Raw genomic sequence first — 20,142 nt, 5'->3', positions numbered from 1 at the left:
TTAAAAGCTGATCCAAATTTGAGTACAGCTCATCTGAATCCAATGGAAGCATGTTGAATTGTTTTCAGAACTGACCCGACCCAAACCCCATACTTCCTTCTGAAACTGCATGAGCACTGGTGTGTTGAGGGACTTTTTGCTGTTTGCCCACCTCTGTGCCCCATGCCTGTGATCTGTCTCTGGTTGCCTCCTACACGTGGGGCAGTGACTATGTGTCCCACTTCTGCTTGCTGTCATTGCCTCACTGTGCTGTGTGTTCTGATGAGTGCAAGGGACAGCAACTTGTTGGCACTCTCACCACACACACAGGCGGACAAGGTGATGGTGGCTGACAGGTGGAGGTATTCAGCTGTTGGCATGCTGACCGGTGTTCCATCTAAATTTTCCCATACATTTGTGTTTGTCATCACCTCCATACTAGTGTACATAACACAATTAACATGACGGGGTGGGGCTGAAGTGTTCAAAGTGTGGAAGAGGGCTCAGGATTGGGAGAGAGGGTTGAGGTTCCAGAAGGGGGTGTAAGCTCTGGGGGCCAGGAAGGAGTGGTTTGAGGTGCATGCTGCCCTAGGGTTATGGTGGGAAAAGGGAACTCCCTATCAGCTTGCTCTCCTTGCCATAGCACCTGGGTTGGAGTTGCAGAATAGGTAACTGTCCCCTGGTTGCAGAAGCTTTGTTCTGGGTTGGAGCCCTCTTTCCCAGCCTTGTGAACTGGGCTGGAATGGGAATGGGGAAGGGGTGCCTCTTTCCCAGATGTGGTAGGTCTGGGACTGGGTTGGGTTGTGGCCCATGGTGAGAGGTGCCTCTTCCTTGGCAGGTTTGGAACTTGGCTGCGTTGTGGCCGGGGAAGGGATAACTCTTCCCTGGCCACTGCAGGTCTGGCACTGGGCTGGGGTCAGTGGGGAGAGGTGCCTCTTCCCATGGCTGCAAGTCTGGAGCTGCAGGAGAGGCACCTTTACCTGCTACAGTCCTGTTCACTGGCAAGGCTCATAATAGGCTGCTGTGAGACTGCACAGGTAGGCAGCTCAGAGGGAACTTGTACACTGACCCCAACTGGGAGGAGGAGGTAATCAGGGGCAATATGACCCAAGCCTGAGAGGGTCCAATTGTTGTCACATCTGAACCTGACACTTCTTGTTGGGTCCTGTCAGGATCAGGTTGGAAGGCTTTAGAGAGGAAAATGAACTTGGACACCTACATGTGTCCACACTGGTGTACCTGCGCATATGTTCATGTTTGTTTTCTGTGATAAAATGGTCAGTATTGGTATGGTGGGTCCCATGCTTTTCTTGGCAGTGGCTATAACATTACCCCTTATCCCTGCTTTTGGGGCACTTAGGGTCTTGGTAGTGGTCCAGGAAGGTGATAGAGAAGGTTAAGCAGAGAAAAAGTCTCTGGCTGTGCCCCAGTCTCTCAACCCCTGCAGGTTTTTGTTTTTTTTTACCTCCTTTTCCCTGGGTAGGAACAAAGAGATAGCCATGCTACTCTATATACTATGAAAACAAAAAAGCAGTCCAGTAGCACTTTAAAGACTAACAAAATAATTTATTAGGTGACGAGATTTCGTGGGACAGACCCACTTCTTCAGATCATAGCCATACCAGAACAGACTCAATATTTAAGGCACAGAGAACAAAAATAGTAATCAAGGTTGACAAATCAGAAAAATTATTATCAAGGTAAGCAAATCAAAGAGCAGAGGGGCAGAAGGGGGGCAGGGGAGTCAAGTATTAGATAAAGCAAACTATGTAAAAGAGCCCTATAATGAGCTAGAAATTAAAGTGCTTGCTGACAGGTTTGTGAATCAGGAGTGTTTTTATGTCTATTTTATGCCCATTACTTTTTTTGTCTAAGAGAGTTTGAAGTCTGTTCAATATACAAAGCATCTGGGCATTGTTGGCACATGATGGCATATATGATATTAGTTGAGGAACATGAGAATGTGCCTGTGCTTCTGTGAATAACCTGGTTAGGTCCACTGATGGTATCTCCAGAATAGATATGTGGATGGGCCTTGTTGCAAGAAAAAGTTCCAGGATTGGTATTCCTGTGGTATAGACTGTGGCTGTTGGTGAGAATTCTCATAAGGTTGGGAAGTTGTCTATAGGATAGAACAGGCCTGTCACCTAGGGCCTTCTGGAGCTGGCATCCGGATTAAGGATAGGTTGTAGGTCTTTAATAATGTGTTGAAGTGGTTTGAATTGGGGGCTGTAGGTAATGACCAGTGGTGTTCTGTCATTGGCTTTTTTGGGCCTGTCTTGGAGGAGCTGGTCTCTGATTATTTGTCTGGCCCTGTCGATTTGTTTTTTTATTTCTCATGGGCGCATTCTCATAAAAACACTCCCGATTCACAAACCCGTCAGCTAGCACTTTAATGGAGTGGGCCATTCTGTTAATGACCTGAAAGTCTGTGTTTTTCCTGAACAGGAATTTTCACAGCAGTTTGGAAAGAGAGACTGCTTAACTCTTTTTTATATTCAAATTTGACACACCAACACATGGTTTGAACCAGGATGACAATTTTCTAGCTCATTATAGGGGCTTTTTTACATACTTTTCGTTATCTAATTCTTGACTTCCTCCTGCCTCCTTCTGCCCCTCTGCTCTCTGATTTGCTTAACCAGATAATAATTTTTCTCATTTGTCAACCTTGATTACTATTTTAGGTTCTCTGTGCCTTAAATATTGAGTCTGTTCTGGTATGGCTATGGTCTAAAGAAGTGGGTCTGTCGCATGAAAGCTCATCACCTAATAAATTATTTTGTTAGTCTTTAAAGTGCTACTGGACTGCTTTTTCGTTTCACAAGGTAGGGTTACCCTTAGTCCTTGATGCTGTGGGAGTGAGTTTTCTTGCTCTGTTGTGACAGGATCTTCTGTTCTCCAATTCTTTGGTCTTTTAAATCTCAGCAACGCACCTCTACACTCCAGTTCTTCTTCAATGTCTACCTGAAGCAGGGAGAGCAGTTGGAGAGAGGGGTTTGTTAGATTCCTGACAGGACCTTAATTGGCCACAGGTGCTTTAGTTTGCCTATAGTAGCTTTCCATAGGGTCTACAGAGATCCATGCCTTAATTAGCCTAGCCCTTGTATTTCTCCTCTCTAGCACTCGTAATGCTGCATCTACACTATGAGATAAATTAGAATTTAAGAAAGTTAGCTCAATTGTACCAAGTGATTGTCTTCATTGTAAATACCATTATCTTGATTTAGGGAGCACTAATATCGGTATAATATCAATATCATAATATCATCAGTACTGGGTGGGTGTAGCATTACGTTTGAATTTAAAATCTCAAATAAAGGTCAGTGTGGAAGTGCCATGTCTTTAAATTGAATTTATTAGCCTCCAGAAGTGTCCCATATGTATCCCACAAAGTTATGCAGTTATCTGCCTAGTATGGCCACTGCCTTCTTTGCTGCTCTCCAACCAGGTGTGCAGGAAGAAGGTCACAGCAAGCCCAGGAATTTTTTATTAAATTTGAATTTGAATTCATCAGCAACCAGGTGTGCAAATAAAAAGGGCACCCACAATGAAAAAATTCGGTTACCCATCACCATTGCATTGCACCGCACCGCATCGGTAGCCATCACAGCACACTGGAATCAATCGCATCGTTAGCCATCTCCTGTAATCATGAGTTCTCAGGGTAGTGATCTGCCTAGAAGTTCTCAGGCTTGCAAGAGAGCTCCAGCATGGACCCATCAGGAGATTCTGGATCTTGTTGCAATTTGGGAAGAGGAATCAGTGGTTAGGAGACTTGGATGGCCAAGAGAAATGCGGACTCTATGATCAAATGTTGTGCAAGAGGAGCACCAAAGCTTACTCGCGGGACTCTACCCTATGCCGAGTGAAGGTGAAAGAGCTCCGGGAAGCCTATCACAAAGTCTGGGAAGCCAATCAGTGGTCAGGGTCATCTCCACAGACCTGACACTATTATGAACAGCTGCACATGTTTATTGGGGCCGACCCTACCATGGAGCCTGGTCTTAATTACCCAACACTTGTGGAGGCCCTGGTCGGGACTCAGGGGTGATCCAAGAGGAGCGGGTGGCCCATCAGGAAGAGGCCAATGAAGAGGAAGAAGGGGCAATGAGCAGGGGCCTGATAAAATTATTCCTAACAGCCCAGAGCTCTTTGGCCTAGATTTGGAACTAGTCCCCGCTACACCAGTCCCCTCTATGCTTTCCCTGAGTCCCCAGGACCAAGCTGTTTTGATGAGTATTTTTTTCAGAATGCTACATCCAGGTTGCGGGTGGGTATAAGACAGCATTTATTTTCACTGTACAGGGATCTCTTCCCATCCAGGCATCCAAGTGGCTGGAATCTAACCCTTCCCCCTCGCCATGCAGCTGCTGAGCTTTGCAGACCCTGCTGCCACAAACCGGCATGTGCTGCACAGGTGGATTTGCTCTCCTTTAAATGACCTTCTTTCCTGATGAGGGCTGCTCCAGTGAGCACCAAGAAACGTTTTTCCCCCAACCTGGGAGATGGAACAAAACCCCTCCTCCCCTTGGCATTTCCTTTTACTTTTCAGGGATTCCCCACCCCCAGCTGTTCATGCAGCCAGAATCGAACCCTTCCTCACCATCCCCTTTCGCTACGTGGCTGCTGGGTACTGCAGGCCTTGCTCATTGTGGAGAATTGCTCCAAGAACGGACACAAAAAGTTTTCCCCTGCCCCAGGACAGTGGACAGATTTCCCAGCTTTGCAGCCCTCCCCCTTCCCTTGAAAAGCAGAAAATAGCTTACCATGTCCACAAGGAAATGTTCTGGATAAATGAGGGTAGATGATGGATTGTGCAACACATGCTTCGAACCCCTTCCTTAAAAAGCCTTAAGCGGCTTTGCAAAAAGAAACTTTCCCTCATAAGAGAGACAGGGACGCATGCATTCCATGGAGAAGCACTTTGTCTGAATTGTATTTTTATACTGATCTTCATTATTTTACAGCTGCCATTCCCAGCATGAGACACAGGGCAAGGAAGTGAAGAAGGGTGCAAGCAGGATCTGATCCTGCAGCACCTGGAGTGGTCTGTGTCAGAAATCACTGAGATGACAAGGGACACAGCTAAATGGTGGCAAAGTACAGCTCAGTGGCGTAATACTACAGCTGAGTGGCAGCACACAATGCAAGAGCAAGCAGCAAAGCTCATAATGGCAGTGAACGACCAAATGGAGGTCCTGCGTTTCATGCTGCAGCTGCAGAGGGACTCCCAGCGCAGCACTGCGGCCTCTGCTGACTGCTTCCTGGAGTCCTCTGAAAACAGGTTACCCCTTGCCCTGTGTCATGGTCCCCGAATGCAGGGAGGAAGGGCAAGGACAGCCTGCTTCTGTATCCCCAGTGGCCACTGCAAAAGGCTATTCCACCACCTTTGACAAGGCTTCTTTTCCCTGCCATTCAAACCTCTCTTCCCCCCAAAAAATAAACTTACTCTTTTGAGCTTGGTGTAATTTTTTGGCATGCGCGATTGGTAGGATGCACAAACCATTGTGCGGAACCGAGCGGGGGTCATGGTGATGGGTGGAGAGATGAAAGAACAGGTGCCCGCTGCTAAGCCAAGGCCTGCAGAGGACTGGCAGCAGGTGGAACAGGGTGTGTGGGGGGTAGTGAGTGAAGGGCTGAAAGCACAGGTGCCAATTGCTAAGCCAAGGCCCACAAGGGCTGGTGGCAGACAGAACTGGGCAGGGGCGTGGTAGGTGGAGGGCTAAAAGCACAGTTGCCCTTTTTTAGGAAAATAACTCTGCCTTGACATCCATTCTACTTCCTGCAACTTAGCCCCCTCCCACCAAGTAAAAGCATTCATGCAGTAAGACAAGGTCTGTTTAATTGGTTCATATTTGGTGGGGAGCACAAATCAGTTTGGGGAGTGGGGCTTGATTGGTATTACAACAGAGAAATACATAGCTGTCATGTGCGTGACAAATCATTCATGAAGCTATATTTTAAAACATCCCTAATTGCTTCTGCCTGTGCGTGATTATTGGTGAATAGCCGTATTCACCAGCGAGTAAGCCCTGCTGATGGCTTCAGCCTCAGAATTCCAGATGGACAGGAAATCTGCATGGATTCGCAAATGTTGTGCAAAATAACACATGCTGTAATCATGGTTGGGGCATTAGTTTCAGACAGGTCTAAATGGGTCAATAAGCATCTGAACCTTGCTTTTAAATGGCTAAAGACACATTCCACCACCATTCTGCCCCTGCTGAGTCTCTGGTTGAAGTTTTCCTTGCTGGGGTCCAGACTCCTGTGTAGGATTTCATAAGGCTAGAGAGCAGAGGGTAACTAGGGTTGCCCAGTATTACAATATGCATCTTCATGTTGCTAATCTGGATTTTCTGGTCTGAGAAAAAGATGTCCCATCCATGAGCTTTCTGTATAGTCCAGAATTTCTGAAGATGCACGTGTTCTGAAGCCTCCCCGACCATCCCATGTTGATGTCGGTGAAATGACATTTGTGATCTACCAACGCCTGAAAAACCATGGAGAAGTATCCTTTTTGGTTTATATACTCAGAGTTCTGGGGCCATGATGGGGATGTGTGTGCCATCTATTGCCCCACTGTAGTTAGGAAACCCCATGGTAGCAAAGCCATCCACTATGACTTCTACATCTCCCAGGGTCATGGTCTTCCTGAGGAGATGCCAACATATTGCATGGGCGAGCTGCATCACCATGGACCCCATTGTAGATCTGCCCACCCCAAATTGATTAGTCTCTGACCAGGAGCTGTCAGGCATTGCAAACTTCCATAAAGTGATTGCCACTCGCTTCTGAATTGTTAAAGCCAGCCTCATTCTTTGTGTTGTTGCGACTCAATGCGGGGGCCAGCACATCACAAAGTTCAATGAAAGTGGACTTGCACATGCGAAAGTTCTGCACCCACTGCTGGTCATCCCAGGACTCCAAAACGATGTGGTTCCATCAGTGTGTGCTGGTCTCACTTGTCCAAAACCACTTCTTCACTGTCAGCAATACATTCAGGGAAGCCACGTTTGTGAGTTCTTGGACTGCAGTTGAACGATTTGCTTTTCAAAACCAGCATCCTGAACGATCACTGAACTTTGTAATAGAAAGCAAAATTGCACGACAGTCTGGGAAGTTGCCTCAATGGTGTGTGCAATGACTTGAAACAATTGGGGATCCATGCTTGTGCTAGTGCTGTGGCAGAGAAAATGCTGGAGAAGATGGTGCGATCTCCCATTTGTTTTCGTACAGTTACTGCATACTATGAATTCTGGGACAGTGCTTTGCATTCTGTGATTCTGACATGAAAAACCCACAAGCAACTGGGTCTAAGGCACTGTGGGATAGGTACCCACAGTGTGCTGCTCACGCAGTCAAACTTGGATAAGGCAATGGGAATGCAGAAACTCATCACGGAGAAACAGTGGCTCAAATTTCCAGAAGGTTTGTAGACACTTAAATATGAATTCATAAAACCAAGGTTAAAAATTCAAATTTAGTAAATGTTGAATTTATCTCATAAGGTAGACGCAGCCTTACACTGCTCACTGGCCCTGCTATGTCACGTTATGCACACTTTCATGTGCATGAATGTAAGCATATCATATGAGCATGAGGAAGTTTGAAAACTAACATATAAAGTTGTGGACACGGTTTTGCATTCAGTGAAGGGAGGTTTGCATCTGAAATTAAGTTCTGAAACCTTAGATCCATTATATTATAGATTTCTGGGTTCTAAAAAGATGTCTAACAGAAGGCTGTCTAACAGAAGGCTGAGGACCTACATTCACTGTTGATGCATGAGGTGGGTTCAGAGGCCATGTTCCCCCACAAATGTTGCATGTGGGAGAGTCAAAGGACCAGAGACTCTGGGTAGTTTGGGGGATTAACAACCACCCCCCACACTCACCCTCAGCCACAGAGGGAAACAGAGCAACATGGCTCTGCTCCCCACCTGCCATCCCCATAGCTCGCAGGAGGGTTGGGACCACCACCAGCACTCACTAGTGGGAAGCAGAGCAACGTGGTTGGCAGCTCTGTTTCTACTTGTGCTGCTAGTGAGTGTGCAGGGCTGTACACTTGCTGTGTGCACCAGGCCCACTGGCTAGTCTCCTAGATTGCATTGCTGGGGGAGGGAACTTGGGGGAAGAGGTTGTGGCAGGCCCTGGGATAGAAGGAGTATTGTCCTTGCTGTCCTCTGTGACAGTGCCTCCCACCCTTACATCTTGCTCAACTAGTCACTCCTGCCTATCTTATATCAAGGTCAGCCTTTTACCCTGGAAATTTGAAAGTGCTTTTATGCTTTTCCTATTTGATAGTTGTATTTTTTTGTATCTGTGCAAATTATTTCTTTTTCATGTGATTGGCCAATTTCTATTTTGGGGAACCTTTGTTTATGACTAAAATCCAGGAACTGACTGAAACATTACAAAGGTGGCTTCATGGGTGCCAAATGTCATTTGACAAATAGAGCAGGTGAGGTACATTGCAACCTGCTACTGATGCACCTGTAAGGTCTTTGAAGTTATTAGCACAACAGAGGCCCAGGAATGAAAATCCTCTCTAAAGCCCCTCTATCTCCTCTCTTCTTCCTTGCTTATAAATTGCTGCTTATGAGTATGTGGACTGTTATGCTTTCTCCATGAGCATAGTGCTGAGACTTCTCTGCACATGATTTGTTAGGCAATTATTTGCAAAAACAGATGTTTGGCATGGTGAAGATTTGTAACTTAATTCTTCAGTGGAGTCCTCCTCTGAGAACCCTCTGTCTTTGTTAATATGAACCTGATTTCCATCAGCTGTCATGTCATCATTTGAATGTGGTTTTCCCAATGAGCTTCAGAGGGAGAGGTGATCTGAGGCAAAAAGGTCATACCCATGTAGAGCTTTGAAAGCAGTGACCCCATTCAAATTATAGCCAGGAGAGGGGTCAGAGTAGTGGCATGAAGTAGTCAGTCACCTTATCAGGCAGCTAAGGATCAATTACAGTTTATTGGAGGCCTATTGGATCAGGGAGAGATGGAGTTTATTACATCCTTTGGTGATCCTTGTGACCTGGTCTGTGACTGGAACATAAGAGAATAGTAACCTGGCCCCACAGAAGGTGACATTTCCAGCTACTGGTGATACCTTATATTGCTTGAGTTGTAGCTACACTGCAGTTAAACACCATGGCTATGTCTACCTGTTGGGAGCTATTTTGGGATACTGTGGTTTCCCAAAATAGCTGCCCTGCATATGTGCACCATGCCCATCATTCCAGAATATTTTTCTATTATATGTTATATGTTTGACATTCCTGTATACCTCATTGTAAGGAATGCCTTGAAATAGAGCTTTATTTCAACACATGGCACCTTGTAGACAGCACCATGTGCTGAAATAGCCTACTTCAAAATTGCCTCAAAATAAGCTTAGGCTGTCCTGTACGCATAGCCCATATCGGCTGACTGGTGCTCATGAAGCTCAAGCTGTGGGCCTGTTTAATGACATAGTAAATGTTCAGGCTCAAGCTCCTGAATGTCTGCACTGCAATTTAACAGCACCTCAGTCTGGCCACATCTACACTACAGTGATCTTTCGAAAGATGATCTTCCGGAAGATCTCTTCCAGAAAATCTTCTTTCGAAAGAGGACATCCACACACAAGAAAGCAGATCAAAAGATCGATCCACTATTTTAATAGAGCGCATCCACCCAGCCCCAGCTCTTTCAGAAGAACAGGCCAGGGATCGAAAAATCTGGTGCCATGAGGACTGCTTTTTCAAAAAAAGGGCCTGGAGAGCATCTACTTAGGCTTTTTTGTGAAAGAAACATTCGAAAGAGGAAGAGGGCTTTGACAGAACAGAAGAGGGCTTCTGGAAGAAGAGCTGCATTCTTTCGATTTCAGATCAAAAGAGCAAATTTTGTGTGTTTTCTCGAAAAAGGGCCTGATTTTCTGAAAGTACTTGCTAGTCTAGACTTGACGTCTGAGTGCTGTGAGCCCAGATCAGCTGACATGGTTGAACTATCTGTTTAACTGCAGAGTAGACATACCTAGAGACTACTTCTTTAATTAGTTTAACATTTGCTTTTTCTCTCTCTCCACCCCAGACCATATATCCTTATCTAATTATGATTTTCTTGTACATTTTGTGCTAGATCCAGCTCATATGAGAAGCTGTCTAGTCAGTTCTGTTTTTATTTCAGTGGTACATACCATTGTATAAGTATCCATTTTTACTTGGGATCTAGTCATTCCTCAGTTTACAGCTGTCCAACATGCTTTATTACTTTCAACATTTTTCTTTTTTGTCCTTTTCGTTAATTTATTCTAATCCAAATTTTTTTCTACATTGTAATCCACTGAGTTTATTTAAAATGCCAAATAGATTTTTAGGACTGCACATCTCTCACCATCCGGTGATTTTCAAAATTTTTTGTACTAGCTAAAAAGTGGGGCACTTTTTATACCTCTTATGACCCTTTAGAATAAAGATTTCCATAAGTACTTATGTAGGAGGTAATTCCTTCTAATGTAAATGCATTGTAATTAAAATTTGAAACTTGATGTTTGACTTGTTTGGTCAAATCAATATTAATAATCACTTTTAAAAAAAATCAAAATGTTCATATTGTTTCAGGTGCATTTATTTGACATAAGTAGAATTTTTATTATTCATTTACTTGATATGGCAGGTCTGTTGCTAACTTTTAATATGCCAATTTTATCTCCTGCTGTTTGTTTAGAGCAAACACTTTGTTTAATATTTGGATCAAGTATAAGCCTCGACTGCCAGATTGGTATTACAATGAAAAACTTCTGAAAGTTGGTGATCTTCTAATTCAGATCAAAGTAAGTCATATTAGATAGGAAGAAATCAACTCCCAAGTCCATTTATGCTTCATTGTGTGTTTCTATTTTGGATTAACATTTAATTATACTTTACTAGAAGGTGTTTTGAATTTGAGATAAATTAATAAAAATAATTCCAATGGCGGTTGATGTACTCTGCCCACTGCTTTTATTATACTGAGCATAATTGTCTTACATTGTGCTCTCCCATTTGTTTCTTGAGTCTACCTCTTGTCTCTTGTTTTATGTTCAAGACTATAAACTCTTTGAGGCAGGACCCCTCTTTTCATTATATATGTATAATGCTAGCATGCTGAGGTTTTAGTGACTGCATAGGACCTTTAGGCACTATTATAATACAAATTAAAAATAATAAAAACAATGGACTTATGTTGGTGAGTACATATCTGTTGGTACCTGCTGAATGGAACCTTGCCACGTCCTCCCCAAAGGTTGTCCTTAATAGGCGGCCCTGCCAATTAAGTTCATTGCCTTGGATTTTGAAGAGACAGAATTTAATTTTTTTATTTGCATTCAAGATTTTGAGACTGTTCAAGATGCAGTATTACTGCTGGGGAAATTCTGCGCTACTGTGTGCATGCATAATTAATATGCTGCACATAATTTTCTTTCCTCAGAAAATAACTTCTGCTGGAAAGTTGCTGCAATCTACCTTTTGCCCAGTAGGGGCTCTAGTGACACTAACACAAAGTGCCACCCCCAGATGGGAGCAGTCCCTGGTGCCAGTGAGGAAGAAAAGAGATTGCCTGCCTGGCAGTGCTGCAATTGTGGGGCCAGGTCAGGAAACAGGAAATATGAGGGGACAGTGAGTGAGGCTGGGGAGAGCTTCACAGACTGGGATTCCTAAAGACTATTGGGGAAGGACAAAATGGGTCAGGGCCTGAATTGGAGTGGAGATGTTGGGCCACCTGGGGACAGAGGGGAATGGGTGCAGGGCCACATGGCAGAATGGGAGGAAAGTGGCTGTGGGGACACAGAAGCACGTGGGGATGAAGGAGAGGAGGTGGCAAGGACACATGGGGAAGAGGATGATTGAGTGGGACACAGAGAGGTATGGGGAGGTACCAGGATGCAAGGGAAGGTGGCTGGCTGAGGGGGCACAAAGAAACATAGGGATGGGGATGTGGCACAGAGACAAAAAGGGTGACTGAATGGGGTGCCAGGAGACATGGGGGCAGTGGGAAGGGGATGCAAGGGCAAATTGAAGTAACAGAAGACATGGGAATAAAGATAGATATGTCTGATTAAATGGGAGATACTAAGGGTCAGCCAGAGTCTGCATGGGATGCTCCATAATAATCCCTCCCTGCCCTCCAAAACATTTGTTTGCTATTTCTCCCAACCACACTCAACAATCCTCTAGGTTCACTCACAGACTCCTTTCCTCTCCCTCAGCAGTTCCGTTACCTCTGACTCCTGCAAGGCTTTGCACTGCTTCTGAAGGGAAACTGGGGGTGAGAAATGTAGTTCTGTACTGTAGTTTAAATGAATTACTCAGAGTTCTGGATTTGTATGCATAGTGCAGAATCTATTTGGCAAACTTAATTCCCAAATCTTTTTCATTGTCTGTATTGCTATAGTCTTATTTGTGAGAGGTATTTTGAAATAAATTACCAATATAATTGAGACTGGTGTGATTATATTGTGTTATGTTGACAAATAAAATATGCAGAATTTTGCAGACTTTTAAAATATAGTGTGAGGAATTTTTAATTTTTGAAGCAGAATTTTCAATTTTCTTGTGCAGAATCCCTTGAGAGTAGCTACTGCCTGGAAGTTAATTCTGGCTGAACTGATTTTGGATTAGATGGTTAGATGCACACTTCATAGGCTGAGCTTCTTGCACATAACTGGCCTCCTTGCATCCCTCCAGTGCCTCTCACAAACTTTCTGCATGCCATACCCTCTACTTCCAGGACTCCCTGCAACTGTCCCAAGCTCCCCCTGACAAAGGTTCTGTGTATTTTATATTCTCCACTTCTCCCATGCCAGTGCCACCCTCCACCCCACCAATTTCAGCAGCTCTGTATACACTCCTGTTTTCAAATCCTCCACATGCCTTCCATTGCTCTCTGATCCCCATGGAAAGGGCTCAGTGTGACACACATTCTACCTTACTTCTAGTGGCAGGGACTTTTCATGCCTAATGCCAGGTTCCCCCATTTTCTCCCTCCATTGATTCTATGTGCCTTCATTTCTCCATCCCTCATATTTAGTTTTAGGAAGAAGGGGTTTTTGAAGTCAGGGGGTCTTTTTGAAAGGCCCCCATCTACATGAGTGGTGTGCGTTCTGAAAGCGGCACTTTTGAATTGCGTGTGGCCACCATTATGCTAATGAGGTGCTGAATATTCATGCCAGGCCTCATTAGCATCTTCCAAAGTACCTCATTAACTCGTGCGTGTAGACCCAGCTACTATGTTGACATAAATTTATTTAAATAATAATACCACTAAACACATATTATTTCAGATTCCTAATATTTACATTTTTACTACATTAGAAAATGTTAAGCTATGCATTTTTATTTATTAGAAAATTATTAATTTTTACTTGCAGTTTGTGTACAGCTCTTTTCTGATGGAAGTTTAATTTAAAATGCACAAAGCAGCCTTTTAAAAATGAAATTTGTATGTTTGGTTAAATAAGAAGATATTTTTATTTTAAAACAAGCTAATTTATTAAACAAAGAAAGTAGTTAATGAATTTTACTGATTGTGTCTGCTGAATGTGTCCTTCACAATATTAAAACTAGTAGTGTGTCCTCCCACATGTAGCTTTTGTTTAGACATTGGAAGAGGGAAACAAGCTTTACTGCATTTTTCCATGCCTAATTGGTTTCTTAACTTTGAATGAACTAGCTGAATAAACTGAAATTAAGCAAATATTTTCTCAGCACTTTCTGAAGAGCCAGTTACTGCTTTTAGTAAACTATTGTTCCACATGCTTAGCCATTTACTCAAAATGACAGAGTGTAACTGTGCATCCTAGCAGCCTTCTCCCTTTCTGTGTTATGGAAAACAATCCCATTCCAGGCACATCCCATTTTCCTGGCACAACCAAACCCTGGCATTGCTTTACGTGGGGTTAGGGGAAGCTGCATGCCAAATTTGGTGGTCCTAGCTCTGACCATTTCAGAGGAGTTCTTGAACAAATGGACTCACAGACAGATGGATAGACAGATGCAAATTTCAAATATGGATATATAGGTAAGTTCAGAAGTTAATAGAGGTTGAGAATTGTAGCCCTGTAAAGGGAAGGGACTGAACACACACATCATGGACTGAGGGAGTGAGCCCTGGGCCCCGGGGCGTCCTCTGCCCCCTCCTATCTACTCCACTCTGAGCTCTTGGGATCCCCCGCCATGAGGCTGGCCCCCCAGCTCCAGGCCTGATTGAGGATGGTGCAGCATGGTCCCCCGGGGACTGGGCTTTTCTCCCTGTAATGCCACCCCTTGTACCTCTGACCTTGCTTCCCAAGGGTCCCCCCGCTTTGGCAGGACATCCCCTTCTGCACCCTATGCAGGGCTTGTAGTCTGAGACTGCCTTACCTGCATGAGGACAGCCCCAACGGTGGACTTCCCCATGCCAAACTGGTTTCCCATGGAGTGGTAGCTGTCAGCCGTGGCGAGCTTCCAGAGCAGAGTGTGACTGCAACCTGCTTCTCCAGGGGCATGGTGGGCCACAGCTGGATGTCCTGTCTCCAGAGGGTGGGTGTGAGCCAAGCACAGAGCTCCAGGAAGGTGTCCTTCTGCAAATGGAAGTTCTGGAGCCATTGCTGGTCGTCCCAGTGCCCCATGACCAGCTGGTCCCATTAGTTGGAACTGATGCAGTGCCTCCAGATCTGCTTGTGCACTCGGCGGGTGGGTGCAGGTGGGACCATGTGGAAGCAATGGGGAGTTCCTCAAAGCTGGAATCTGGCTCACCAAGGGGAGGAGGAGGACAGATGTGAGAAAATGCAGCAGGTGCTGAAGCACCTCAGGCTGGGGCCAGTGCATGCCCAGGGGCTCTCTGGCACTATGGCAAGCTGGAAAGTGCTGTGTCTCTCAGCAAGGATCAAATCCCTGCTCTAGCAGCTTGTCTGTCCCTCGTAGAGGAAGGCATGCCTTAGCATGGGCAGGGAATGGGTGCCTATAGGGGCCCTTTAAAGGTGTGTCTTGCTGGGGCTCCCAGAAAGGATTGCCAGCCATGCAACCCTGTTTGATAGTGTTTCGGGTGGTCATTCTGTCGAGATAGCAGCCAGGCGGTCTGGCTGCTCTCTGTTGTCAGAGAAGGTTGAAAGAACGATCAGCTTTGCTATCTGGCCATGATCTGTCGATAGAAATTTTGTTGGAAGATACCTTTCAACAGTAACTTCTGCTGACAGATCATTCTAGTCTAGACAGCCTTATATTCCCTGGCTAAGTCTACACTACAGCGATCCGTTGACAGAAGTTACTGTCGGAAGAGATTTTCCGGCAGAACCTCTGTTGACAGATCACATCCACACATAAAATGGAATAAGCAATCCACTCTTTCGACACAGAGTGGCCGCACACCCTGGCCGCTCTCTGGCGAGAAGGGTCAACCAGAAGCTCAGAAAACAGGACTGCTTGGAGAACTGGAAGTCCTGTCTGTTGACACAAGAGCCCTCAGAGCATGTACACGGCTTGTTTGTCGATAGAAAGCTGTTGACAAATGCATTATACTTGAATGCAGAAAGGTAAAATGCTGCTGGTGGATGTGCCGGGTTCTGCTGACAATCTGTCAACAAAGCACATTTTGCATGTAGATTCTCTGCAGGTTTTACTGACAAAAGGCTGTATTTGCCAGAAGAACCCTCTCATGTGGACATAGCCCCCATGTCTGAGCGTATCTACCTTGGGTAGAGATAAGCTTTTTACTGTGTAGCTGATTTGGACTTCTAGGTATCACTGGGATACAAATAATAGGTATTGATATGTAATAACCATTACATATTCAACTTGGTAATTCTGAGCTATAACACACTATGGCTACGTCTACACGTGCACCCAACTTCGAAATAGCTTATTTCGATGTTGCGATATCGAAATAGGCTATTTCGATGAATAACGTCTACACGTCCTCCAGGGCTGGCAACGTCGATGTTCAACTTCGACGTTGCTCAGCCCAACATCGAAATAGGCACAGCGAGGGAATGTCTACACTCCAAAGTAGCACACATCGAAATAAGGGAGCCAGGCACAGCTGCAGACAGGGTCACGGGGCGGACTCAACAGCAAGTCGCTCCCTTAAAGGGCCCCTCCCAGACACGCTTTCATTAAACAGTGCAAGATACACAGAGCCAACAACTAGTTGCAGACCCTGTATATGCAGCACGGACCCCCAGCTGCAGCAGAAGCAGCCAGAAGCCCTGGGCTAAGGGCTGCTGCCCACGGTGACCACAGAGCCCCGCAAGGGCTGGAGAGAGAGTATCTCTCAACCCCCCAGCTGATGGCCGCCATGGAGGACCCCGCTATTTCGATGTTGCGGGACGCGGATCGTCTACACGTCCCTACTTCGATGTTGAACGTCGAAGTAGGGCGCTATTCCCATCCCCTCATGGGGTTAGCGACTTCGACGTCTCGCCGCCTAACGTCGATTTCAACTTCGAAATAGCGCCCAACACGTGTAGACGTGACGGGCGCTATTTCGAAGTTACTGCCGCTACTTCAAAGTAGCGGCACCAACTTCAAAATAGCACCCGTCGCGGCTACACGCGTCGGGCGCTATTTCGAAGTTAACTTCGACGTTAGGCGGCGAGACGTCGAAGTCGCTAACCTCATGAGGAGATAGGAATAGCGCCCTACTTCGACATTCAATGTCGAAGTAGGGAACGTGTAGATGATCCGCATCCCGCAACGTCGAAATTGCTGGGTCCTCCATGGCAGCCATCAGCTGGGGGGTTGAGAGATGCTCTCTCTCCAGCCCCTGCGTAGCTCTATGGTCACCGTGGGCAGCAGCCCTTAGCCCAGGGCTTCTGGCTGCTTCTGCGGCAGCTGGGGATCTATGCTGCAGGCACAGGGTCTGCAACCAGTTGTCAGCTCTGTGTATCTTGTGTTGTTTAGTGCAACTATGTCTGGGAGGGGCCCTTTAAGGGAGCGGCTTGCTGTTGAGTCCGCCCTGTGACCCTGTCTGCAGCTGTGCCTGGCATCCCTATTTCGATGTGTGCTACTTTGACGTGTAGACGTTCCCTCGCTGCGCCTATTTCGATGTTGGGCTGAGCAACGTCGAAGTTGAACATCGACATTGCCGGCCCTGGAGGACGTGTAGACGTTATTCATCGAAATAGACTATTTCGATGTTGGCTGCACGTGTAGACGTAGCCTATATTGCCTTTCATTACTGTTTATAAAAGTAATGATCAAATAAGGTGCCACAGGACTTCTTGTTGTTCTCGAAGATACAGACTAACACGGCTATCTCTCTGATACATTTCATGATGGTTTCACAGCATGAATGGTATGCCCACTCCCTGATGAAGCCTGAATTCTGTTTTCTACTTGTGTATTCCACAGTAAAATTACTGCCTTTTTAGGCTCTTGACAGACTTCCTCTGAATTCAAGAAAACACATCAGCTTTCTGTGTAAAAGTAATTATATAAAACACACATGGAAAAGAAATACATTTAGTATTTATTTTGTAGAAATCTGTGAGATGACTGAAGAAAATAAAAAGCTATTTAAGATTTAATGGGAATGACTATAACTTGTACTTTTAAAATGATATATGAGGAAAAGGAAACATGAAATATATCTGCATTTATAATGCTTGAATTATTCTGTCCTACAGTCTGCCAGAACCCACAAATCCATTTGGATGGGAGACCTCTAAGGAATTCAGGAAGTCGTGTTGATGATTCAGTAGGTAGCAGTTCAACCTCTGAATCAGTCACAGCCAACTGTCCCAACATAGTTAGACCACTGAAGGGCTGTCTTATGGATGAGACATAAAACCTGAGGCCCTTCCTGCTTGTAGTTATTAAAGAAACCATTGCATTTGTCACAAGAGCAGGATTATTAAATGAGGCCAATTTATGTTTCTAAATTCCTTTTGTGATTTCACTGGAATTCATTAGTTTCCATTATTTCTTTTTCTACAGTACTATGTGATTTGGGTGTGAATTCTGAAGCGGTTTGCTCTTTTTGCACAAGAAATGAGAGCAGCAGTGGTGGAATAAATAACAATCCTTGTGTATATTTTATAAGACTTTATATTCTAAAGTGCTTTACTCAGGAATATGATTATGATTACCCTTCTCAGGCAGTCGAACATTCCACAAAGTCCATTAGTTTGTTGTATTGTCATAAAAACATAATATTTTAAACCCACTGTCTGGTATTTGTCATGTTTCTCAGTAAGAAAAACCCTGACTCATCTTCGATTATTCCACAGATTATAGTGCTTTCTGTAAGCAACTTTATCACTGTAAACTAAATTACAAAGTGTTTTCCTGACTTTTCATTGTAGTCCTTGGTGAATGTGCTTCACCTCCAGTTACTGTTCAACATTGCCATTTGTTAAATGAGTATATAAAGTATAATACACATTTTATAATTATACAGAAAAATAAAATGCAAAATCTCTGACTAGCATGTTCTTCATATTTCAGGAATATAAACTAGCACTTCTACAGTGCTATGGAAGGTATCTTCAGCAGTTCAGTTCTGTAAACCTTGATGAGGTTATAGCAGATGTGAATCAATTTGAGTCCATGTTTTTTCCAAATGGCTTTGGTGATAAAAGTGCTGCACTTACGGTAGGTATAAACCAGAAAGCATTTTAATAATAATGTTAATGATTTCAAAATAACAGACCTTTATTAAGTTTCAGCAAACATACAAACTTTTAGAATAATGAGAAGTAGCACTACTAAAAGTTTTTTAACACACATATTTACAGAGCTGCTCGTCACAGGATATCACTGAGGTTTAAGCACTTAGAGGATTCAAAAATGGATTAACAAAGATGTGTGTGCTGAGAACAAAGAGTTATCAACTTAATGCTTTTTAAAAAGTTTTGGAAGAGATATAAAACCCCATACATAAAGGTATAATCCAACCTCAGACTGAGGTTAAGTAGACAGTTTTCCTGTGCGAAGTTTATCCCATGACAAGGGTTTCTCTTCCAAAACAGCTGATATAAATTACTGTATTGTCCAAGGCAGGACAGCTGTGTCTACACTACCTACCTACTTTGAAGGGAGGATGGTAAGTAGGATGTTGGGAGTTTATTAATGAAGTGCTGCGGTGCATATGCAGCACTTCATTAAGCAAACTGTCCCCTGTGGTTAAACTTTGAAGTGCAGGCTCATGTCTAGCCATGGCTAATCCGTCTGTACTTCGAAGTGCTTGGGCAACTTCGAAGTCCCTTTAGTCCTCAAAATTTTAACACTTCAAAGTTGCCTTAGGGGGAATTTGCTTAATGAAGTGCTGCATATGCACTACAGCACTTTATTAATAAACTCCCAACACCCTACTTACCATCCTCCCTTAGAAGTAGGGAGGTAGTGTAGACACAGCCGATATGGAGCAAAATTGCTTGATCTCTGCTTGAATATGGCAGTTTTTGTGTTCCTATCTGATATGGAAACAAGGCAGTCACAGTTAACTTTGTATTGTAATTTGTGCAATATTTCTTTGTGAAAATGCTACACAAAAGTTGTTTGATGACAAAACTGTGTCACACTGCTATCAACATATTTTCTGGATATTAAATAAAATAGACAATAAAAATAGATAGATATGATCATTAGTTTCATATGTAAATGATGACAAAGTGTAGAAAAGCCAAATGACCTCAGGGAAGATGCAGACATTCCTTTGTGTTATCTCTACAAGAAACCAAGGGCCATGATAGGTCCTTTGGTATGAGTAGGGTAGGACAAGTAGAAGGCAGCATTAAAAATAATGCATTCTGTTTCAACAGTGCCTGTTGAGAGTCCCTGATGGACTAGCCACTGATGTGGAGATTTGGATTTCCTTGAGATAGGATAGCTGGGAATGCCATAGGCTTCCTGCCTACACTTGTGATGATAGGTACAGCTGATCTTAGTTAGGGTTATAGCCTTAAAACGCACCTTAGGTTTTTTTTTTTTCTCCTGGGAAGAGATGGAATGAGGTGATTTGCTTAGAATACAGGAGAGAGAGCTCTGGAAATATGAGAACTATTGCTTGTTCTGGCATTTGTTTTGCTTCAAGAAGGGAATGCGACCAGAGATTTCATTAGTCTATTTTATTTTGCTTCTACAGGATAAATTTTAAATAAATTTGAAGTTCTGGAAGTATTTTCCCTTTTCTTAACTTATGACATGTGCCAAGTTTG

The 20,142-nt window shown here is 44.2% G+C and overlaps 1 protein-coding gene across 1 annotated transcript in view; it reads left to right on the top strand.

Annotated features, from left to right (window-relative positions):
• CFAP54 (cilia and flagella associated protein 54) overlaps positions 1 to 20,142 on the top strand; it is a 315,059-nt gene that overhangs the window by 2,213 nt on the left and 292,704 nt on the right. The window contains exons 2-3 of the mRNA XM_074983979.1: positions 10,695 to 10,800; positions 18,431 to 18,577. Of these exons, the coding sequence (XP_074840080.1) occupies positions 10,695 to 10,800; positions 18,431 to 18,577 (253 nt within the window). The remainder of the gene's footprint in view (positions 1 to 10,694; positions 10,801 to 18,430; positions 18,578 to 20,142) is intronic.

Source organism: Carettochelys insculpta, chromosome 1, assembly GCF_033958435.1.
Source record: "Carettochelys insculpta isolate YL-2023 chromosome 1, ASM3395843v1, whole genome shotgun sequence".
Classification (NCBI taxonomy): domain Eukaryota; kingdom Metazoa; phylum Chordata; order Testudines; family Carettochelyidae; genus Carettochelys; species Carettochelys insculpta.
Note: the sequence above shows the minus strand (reverse complement) of the source record. Positions and strands in the feature narration are given on the sequence as shown.